We start from the raw sequence: 9,544 nt of genomic DNA, 5'->3' as shown, positions 1-9,544 counted from the left end.
AGCATGCTTGGAAAACTCGAGTAAGGAGCACTCGCTCATCGCTAGTTGTATCTAACTGGAAGCCATTATGATTTTTTTTGTCACCACACCCCTGAGTCATGTGATTGACTGCAGCGGTCAGCTGAATAGAGCAGTTCATCATTGGATGTTTGAATGGTGACCTGCTGTTCTAGTCGTCTACTATACTTTCTGCTGCCATTTTGATCCCTGATCTCTGTGCTGCTATTAGCAGGCTTGTCCATCCTGTCCCTTGTTATTGGACATATGTGGCATTTTAGTTCCCTTTCATTGGGTGAATGCTGCAGAATCCGAACGTTTGCTTTCAATCACATGAATTTCCATTCACGCAATTTGGCATATTTACGAATCGATCCCTGAGGAAGGAATCCGAGAATTCCGAAACGCGTAGGATAATCTTTTTGGCTCCCCGAGCGCTCCATAGCCTGTCACGTGACTCATCACATGACTGTGACGTCACGCAAGGTCCTGCAGCGTCTCTGCACCTTGCAGGCTTGCCTCCTGACGCGGCGTCTGTACCACACACAGGCGGCTGCTGGCGAGCTACAGATAGGCGTTAGTCACTGGCCGGGACGTCTTTTATTAAAATCCTGCTCACCTTTATCCTGGATCCCAGGTACCGTTTGGTCATGAACTACTTCTTATGAGAAGAACTTTCATATATCTTGCTCAAAAAGAATCACCTCTGGGATTACCGCCTTTCCATGCTACTTCTGACCACAGAAAGGTAATTCATTCTCTGCCTAGTGCTGTATTGGGACACTTTTTACTAGCCTTGCTCCATGTGTGCTGTTTTGCAGCTTTTATCTTTTGGATACATATATTAGCGCAAGTTTTCACAGCTTTGTTTTTTTTATTTTTTTACTGGACAAATTAAGTGGTTTTTTGTCCTAAAAATTTGCTGCTTTGGACTGTATTCATCGCGCTTAGCGCCGTTGGCTCTGTATTGATTTTATATTTACTAATCTTGTCTATATAAAGACTAAAAGTGCTTTTTGGATGAGAAATTTAGTGCTGTATACTTTAACGACTTCTTGGTTAGCTTACAGTTTAGACCCCTTTTTTGTGTCAGGTTGGCACATCTTAAAGAGGTTTATCCAATTTCTTTAACAAGTGGGTTGGGATGTGATTTTGTGGCAGTTGCTAATATGCTAGCATAGTTTCTTCACTTTTGTGAAACACTGCTCACTTGAGGGTGCAATCGGCACTCTTGTTCTCAAAATGGTAGCTGATGGAGGAGGATGTAAGCACACTTGTCTTTCAATATAAAAATTGCTTTCTCAGTTGGAGTGTAAGAGGGTGGAGAGTTGAAGGTGCATCGAAATTCAGCGACGCCTGTGGCTAAATGTCGCCATCTGCTGAACAAGCAGAGTAAGGTAGAACCGGAAGATGGAGGAAGTGTTTTTGAGGGGACGACATTGAAGGGAGCTCCGGGTCAGGTTGGTACTGTAGCTGTGGCGCAGTTACCAAATACATCCCCTATGATGAAAGGCATGGAGCAGGAAAGCACTTGGCATCAGCCTGTGAGAGAGTAAGGACGTGTGAAAGGTGAAACGCATAAGCAGTCCCTGGGAGTGTTTGGGGAATGAGGCCAGCTGGACATCGTGGGCCAAGCACCAAAGTCCTGACTTCGCTTGCCAAGACCCAAACCCCAGATTGCATTGGTCAAGACTAGAGAAAGCGACTTTGCCTTTTTTAGGGTCGAGTCGGGTTTCATGAAACCAGACATTCTCAAGTCGAGTCGAACTAAATCGGCCGACTATAGGGAAAAGTCGTGAAATATGAAACCCAATGCAAGTCCATGGGGAGAAAAGTCGTCAGTGAGTGGAGAACTGTAAACACACCTCGCATGAATTTTTAACCCTAGAGGTGGTGAAATCTTTCTTCTCTCCCCCTCTCGCTCCGCTTCTCTCATTGGCTGAAAAAAGTCACGTCCAAGCATTCGGCGAAACCCGACTTTGGCGCTTGGGTCGCCAACCGCATGGCCGACTTCACACTGTGGTCGGGTTTCGTTTCATGAAACCCGACTTTGGTGAAAGTCGGCGACTTTTGAATCTGACCGACCTGTTTCGCTCAACTCTAGTCAAGACTTGATGTTGCGACGCCGTAGGACAAGCACTGAAGATCGAACTTTGAACATAGTATGGGGCTTGACGTCTGCCATGGTGACCAAGAGACACGAGTGAACCTGGCTGTTACTTCCAGTGTAGACATTCGATACAGGGTGCGGGCCGGAGACGGTCAGTGTGAAGAGCACACATAGAATATTAAGTGGCTACTAAAAACTTGTGGTCTAGCAGGAAAGACCGGTGACCCTCGTTTGTGCCACTATAATAAAACAGCTTGAAGAGCTATTGTAGTGGCAGACCTATCGTTGCGAGTGCTGCCCGTGAAAGTTAACGCAGAAAGGCATTATAGCGTCGTTCATGCTGAAAGACCGCTAGATAAAATGGAGAGTAAGATATTGAAACGGAATTATCACCATTTTTGCTAATAGTGTATGACTTGATACCCTGTACCCGAGCAACTGACTGTTTGCATAATTAACGCCTTCATTTCTGTGTTAGCAACAAAAATAGCTTAGTTGGTTCCTTCTGCCTCATCTCTTCCTGCGTGTTGCGTTCTAGTAACCTGTTCACAGTAGCACAGGTCGGTCACATGCTCCTTCATCAAAAGCCTTTTTGAGAACAGGAGTGCTTTGCAGTCTATAAGGAAGACTCTATTCTGGTAATGCATTTGTAGTTTTTTTGTTACATTTGTTAGATGTGTTTTAAAAGCATAATGCAATGTGGGTATAATAGTGCATGGAGCATGCCCTATCCATTTATATAGTTAGCAGACCTTTCAGAATTTAGCTACCCTCTGCTATTAATTTAAAAAAAAAAATCACTTTTTATATACATGTAAACTTTTTTTATTATTATTTAATCATAAGAATGATTTGTGAAGTCACAAGTGCTCAACATAGTCTCTGGGGAATTTTAGGAAGCGTTACTCCAGGCATATTCCAGCAGCCTATCCTGCGTGGAACAGGTTACCGTACATACATTTCATCAATGAGTCAGTTTGCTGTAGAAGAACTCTTCAACCTCTCTTAATCCAGGTGAGTCGGATTTCTCCACTCCTACATGGAATTTGTGGAATTTTCTGCAAGGAATTCTTATCTGTTCTTCCAAGTTCTCCAACATGTTGTAATATGTCTTTCTCTCTGGAGAATTAACACATATAAGTAATATAACATGAAGGAATAGATTAAATATGTACAAGACAAAGTAGGTAATTGCTGTGATGACCAGAAAACAATTCAGGAGTTAGCCTTTATAACAGAACCTACAGCATGGTGTGAATAACTTTTATTGTAAAGGGGTTTCCCATGAACAAAGTACTTTTTAATCTAATAAATCTTGAAATAAAGCTACGGTAGTTCAACAATTGGATGTTTAAAAAAAATGTTCCTGTGCTGAGATAATCTTATAAATGTGCCCCTGCTGGGTACTGTGTAATGGCCGTGTCTCACCATGCAGGAACATGTCTGATCATACCACATCTCCTGGGCAGGAGAAGACGTATACATTCTGTTCCTGCCAGCCAGACGTATGACTGCTGCATCCTTTCACTGGATCTTGAGGCTTTCATGGCTCTATTCATTGCTAACATATTGCACATCACTCAGAAGCATTTCGATTGTATTTACATGCGCTGAGTTCAGGCAGCTAAATGAGTGTGATTGACAATATTGAAGTCGTTCAACACTTGTTTCCCGGCCTCTTTCCACCAGAAGAGAGAGAGAGAATGATGGCGACAGAACAATCACTAATGGATTACTAACAGATCACCATACAGTATGCTGTTGTTAGCAGCACATCTACAGTTTACACCCCATAGTCCTCCATATAGTATAATACACTCCTCAGTCTTCCATATAGTATAATACACTCCCCATAGTCCTCCATATAGTATAATATACTATATGGAGCTCTATGAGGAGTATATTATACTATATGAAGGACTGAGCAGTGTATTTTAATATATGGAGGACTATGAGGAGTTTATTATGTTATATTGAGGACTGAGTTGTGTATTATACTATATGGAGGACTGAGTATTTTAATATATGGAGGGCTATGAGGCGTGTATTATACTATATGGAGGATTATGAGGTGTGTAATACACAAATAGCACAGCCCCACATGGTATATAGCACCCCCCCCCCTCCCGAGAATGGCCCCACAGTCACACTCCTCACCTCTCGTGCCCGCGCTGCTCTCGGCTCCTGTTTCAGCGGCTGCACTGCCAACACACCAGCACACAGTGAGTGCGCGATGATGTCATCGCGCACCCGCAGTGTCAGAGGCAGAGCGGGGAATGATGGGAGAGGGAGCATCAGCTGACGCTCTCGCCTTCATCATTTCTTCGAACTGTACCGGCATCTATGACGCCGGTATAGTTCAATGTGACGGTGGGGGAAATCAGCGACTGTGTGATGTGCCGCTAGCTGGGGGCCCCTGGGGGAGCCGGGACCCTTGGCGGCTGCCTGGTTTGCCTGCCGCCAACGCCGGCCCTACTCCTTGTATGCTCCACTGAGAAGTGAAATCTGCAAATTGCCTCTTCAGAGAGCTAGAGGACTTGAACTCTAGTGCCTCCTATTGCCAGTAGCAATCCTACAGGTCAATAGCGACCCTTTTAACGAGCTTTGCAGTATGAAGTTTATTTCTGATTGTAGAGTGCATACACCTATGGCTGTGTTCACACACAGCGTTTTTTTAGCGGTTTTTACCGAGGTTTTCACTATAAAACCGCTATAAAACCGCTAAAAATAAGGTGCACAGTCATTTCTATGCATTTTGCACTTTTTGTGCACATTGATGCGTTTTTTACCGCGAAAAAACCGCAGCATGCACATTAATTTTGAGGTTTTTTCCGTGGTTTAGGCTTCTCCCATGCTTTTAGAAACCGCTGCGGTAAAAAACACATCAAAAACGCATCAAAACCGCGCAAAAAACGCACAAAAACCGCCGCGGAAAAATAGGTGCGGTTTTTGGGAAGGGATTCAGGTTTTTGTGCAGAAATTTTCTGCAACGTGTGCACATACCCTTAAAGGTTGAGCAGATAGACTTGTGCCATGCCAGAGATGACTCGGAGACTGCATTTAAAGGATTAACTATGTCTAAGGGCCCTGCATGGGTTTGAAACATGTAGGCCAAATGAAAAAAAAAGAAGTCTCCGAAATTTTATAGTGACTAAATAAATTTTTTTAAAATGTGTGTGTGTATGTATGTATATATGTGTGTGTGTATATATATATATATATATATATATATTTGAATTGCGCATGGTATTATCCACTTTACTCTATGTGATTGCAGACTTGCAAATCCTCGCATCATATGCCCTGCACGCTGTGAGGATTTGCCTTTGCCAGTGCCAAGAGATGGCAGTCATGTGACCGCAAGTATGCAATTTGCATACTTCCAACCACATTCTGACTAGCGCTCAATAGTGATGTTCTACAGCACCAAACGTAAGTAGTTCAAACTTCGCCTTTCATCATATGGGATGAAAAAAATCGGAGTGTGCAACTATTAAAAAAAGAAAACTGATAATGCGTTTTGGTTAGAAAAACCCTTAATCACATGATTTTTACCCAAAACACGTAAATATTATTGGTTTTCTTTTTTAATATGTGCAAAAGCTCCCATTTTTTATCCTATATTATTAAAGTCTAAATTTTAACTACAGTACTTTTCTTTGGAGCTGGAGAACATCCCTTTTAGACCATTGAGAGCTTTTTGACATGGAAGCCAGATCAAAGCATACACCAAACACCACGCCTCTATACCCGATGTACTGATCCTAGGGCCAGTGACTGGAGTTGCCAGGCACCGGCGAAAAGCCCCCGGATTGGCACGATCGCCAATCTAATCGATCGCGCCAATCGCAGCGGAATATCGCCGCTGTGCCCTGCCGGTACCGGCCCGGATCGGTGCTGCAATAGCACCAACAGGCCCAGCAGGGCCTGCAGGAAGTAGTTGGCGCGATCGATTAGATCGGCGATCGCGCCAACCACAGGGCACAGCTGAGGTCACGCTGTGACCGCTCTGTGCCTTGCTGGTGACCTGGTCATGACCTGCCTAGGAATCGGAGCTGTGAGCTCCGATCCTAGGCAGTTGCCATGGTCACCAGGCAGAGCAGGGATTGGTGGATCGATGTAATCATTCGATCCCACCAATAACAGGTCACAGCAGCGATGTGACCGCTCTGTGACCTGTCCCTGACCTGTCTGACATCTCTGCAGGGGTCCTCACTCTTAGCTGGGGATTCCTGCAGAGAGGTAAGATGCAGCAAGAGCTCCTATGCTGGGTATTGTGGTGCCACAACTTGTAGCATCACAATCCCTGCAGAAGAAAGAACACTACAACTGTAAGTGCAAACTGTTCCCTGATCCCCTGCCCAAGCTATCTTCACCCCCCAATCTAGCTTTCTACAATGCCACCCTCACATCAGCCATAGACTCATTCGCTCCTCTCATACATGGCAAAGTGCGAGAAACCAATAGCCAACCCTGGCACAACAACCTCACCAAAAAACTTCGACAAGCATCCAGGGTCGCGGAGCGGCGTTGGAAGAAAACACGCCTGCCAGACGACTTCACTGCTTTCAAGCAAGCTACACGTGCCTTTAAATCAGCCCTCACCTCTGCTAAACAGACCTATTTTGCATGGTATTATCCACTTTACTCTATGTGATTGCAGACCTATTTCACAAACCTTGTATCTTCATTATCCCACAACCCTAAACAACTGTTCAGGACATGTAACTCTCTCCTCCGCTCACCACTGCCACCCGACTAATCCACCTCTCTTCGCAACTCCCGTTTCTCCCCTCTGCAAATCCCTCCATTGGCTCGCAAATCCCCAACGAATCCACTTCAAACTACTAACACTGACCTACAAAGTCATCAACAACCTTTCCCCTCCCTATATCTCTGAACTAATCTCCCAATATCTTTCCTCACGTAATCTTCGATCCTCCCAAGACCTCCTACTCCACACTAATTCGTTCCTCACACAACCGCCTCCAAGATTTCTCCCGAATATCCCCTATCCTCTGGAATGCCATGCCTCAACACATCCGATTATCCACCACCCTCGGATCCTTCAAACGGAACCTGAAAACCCATCTTTTCAGAAAACTTACAGCCTGCAATGACCATTCTGCCGCCTCACCACCGCCTGAGCTGCTGCCTCGTCACCACCAGACGTTCTGTCTCTTCCCCACTATCCCGTAGAATGTAAGTCCGCAAGGACAGGGTCTTCTCCCCTCTGTACCAGTCCATCATTGAAAATTTGTTTACTGTTAACGATATCTATAACTTTGTATGTAACAATAATAATCTTTATTTTTATATAGTGCTAACAATTTGCCCACATTATCATCACTGTCCCCATTGGGGCTAACAATCTAAGTTCTCTATCAGTATGTCTTTGAAATGTGGGAGGAAACCCACGCAAACACGGGGAGAACATACAAACTCCTTGCAGATGTTGTCCTTGGTGGGATTTGAACCCAGGAGCCAAACCCCCCTTCCCATGTACAGCACCATGGAATTAAAGGCGCTATATAAATAAATAATAACAATAATAATCATCTGTCTTCATCCCCCCCCCTCCCCCCTACTTATCAGAGCTTGTGCCTACCGGTTTTAATTTTTTTCACCCCTTTTTGTGCCACCTAACTGAAGCCCTAACTGTTGATCCCTGCCCAATCTCTATTTATCCACCCCAATCCCCCATTCCCCTTCTTTTTACCCCCTCCACCCCCTTTTGCGCCACCTACGTTCGCAGCCGCCGAGCCTTGATTGGTGACACAGTTCACCAATCAACACTCGTGCCCGCTTTTTTTTCACTCAGCGCCCTTTGTGCCACTTCCGCACACACATCCAGCAGCCGCAAAACTTTGATAAGTGACGCGCATCACTTATCAGAGCTTGTGCCTGCCGTTTTTCACCCCTTTTTGTGCCACCTAACTACAGCCTTAACTGTTGATCCCTGCCCGATCTCTATTCATCCACCCCAATCCCCCCAGCCCCTTCTTTTTACCCCCCTTTGCGCCGTTTCCGTGTGCACATTTATCAGCCGCCGAATTTTGATAAGTGACGCAATTCACTTATCAAAGCTCGTGCCGGCTGTTTTCCACTTTTCTTTTTCACCTCACCCCCCATTTGCGCCACCCTTGTGCACACATCCAGCAGCCACTAAATTTTGATAAGTGACGCTGTTCACTTATCATATCTAGGGCCTGCTGTTTTGCACTTTTTTCACAGGTATTTTTCTCCCCATTTCCTTTTAGATTTTTCTTATGGAATAGTGTGCACCAATCACTAGCCCCCCACACATACACAGTTACAAATAAAGTACACCCAAGCACCATACTTACACAAAAAAATGTCCCGCCCATCACGTTCCTCCCAACAGCGCTATTCAATGGAGGAGGCATATGCTTTACTTGCCTCCGACACTGATAGCGAAGGAGAAGATCCCACTTTTCTTTATTTTTTGGATTCTTCATCCTCTTCCTCTTCCCCCTCCTCATCTTCCTCCTCGGGTCCTGCGGAACTGCCACGCAGACGCTCCAGGACAGAAGATGAGGCAGCGCCCACCATGCCCGCAGCTGATTCAGCAGATCCTGTATGGACCTCGCCCCCTGAAAATTACGAGCCACTGATTCCGGATTTTGTGGCAGAATCAGGAATCAAGTTTGACACCACTGGCCTCACAGAAATTGACTTTTTCAAAGTCTCTGAGGATTTTGTTAACCTCATGGTGGAGCAAACTAATTTATACGCTCTGCAATTTTTGGAACAAAACCCGCGTTCATCCTATTCTAACTGGTCTCCTGTGGATGCAGTTGAAATGACGCAGTTTAGGGGCCTGGTCCTCCATATTGGTATCCTGAAGAAGCCTGAAATTCCGCAATATTGGAGTGTTGATATTTTATACAACACTCCAGTGTTCGGAATGGTCATGGTCCGGACGCATTTTCAGGCCATCCACAAATTCCTGCATTATACCGATAATGCACAGTGTCCCGCACGAGATGACCCCAACTTTGACCGTCTGTTCAAAGTTCGGCCGGTCATCGAACACTTCAACAAAAAATTTGCTGAAGTGTACGTGCCCCAAAGGGACATCTGCGTGGATGAGTCCTTGGTCCATTTTAAGGGCATTCTCGGATTCCGTCAATACCTGCCCAGTAAGAGGGCCAGGTACGGAATCAAACTCTATAAGCTGTGTGAGAGTACCTCAGAGTACACCCACAGGTTTAGAGTGTACGAAGGAAAGGACACCAGGATTGAACCCCCTGAGTGTCCTGTCCTGGGATTGAGTGGGAAAATTGTGTGGGATTTGGTGCACCCACTGCTGGATAAAGGTTATCACTAGAGTTGAGCGATACCGTCCGATACTTCAAAGTATCGGATCGGAATGGATCGGCCGATCTTAAAAAAAAAGTATCGGTATCGCCGATT

General features: G+C 45.2%; 1 protein-coding gene across 2 annotated transcripts in view; it reads right to left on the bottom strand.

Annotated features, from left to right (window-relative positions):
• Positions 1 to 2,641: 2,641 nt before the first annotated feature.
• Positions 2,642 to 9,544, bottom strand: part of LOC141050203 (uncharacterized) — a 134,333-nt gene continuing 127,430 nt past the window's right edge. For both annotated transcript variants that reach the window (XM_073547057.1, XM_073547048.1), the window contains exon 6: positions 2,642 to 3,226. In XM_073547057.1, coding sequence (XP_073403158.1) covers positions 3,103 to 3,226 — 124 coding nt within the window. In that variant the 3' untranslated portion in view covers positions 2,642 to 3,102. The remainder of the gene's footprint in view (positions 3,227 to 9,544) is intronic.

Source organism: Dendrobates tinctorius, unplaced genomic scaffold, assembly GCF_039654945.1.
Source record: "Dendrobates tinctorius isolate UK_male_01 unplaced genomic scaffold, ASM3965494v1 ptg000011l, whole genome shotgun sequence".
Classification (NCBI taxonomy): Eukaryota; Metazoa; Chordata; class Amphibia; order Anura; family Dendrobatidae; genus Dendrobates; species Dendrobates tinctorius.
The sequence above is the reverse complement of the archived record's forward strand: the minus strand, read 5'-3'. Positions and strand labels throughout refer to the sequence as shown.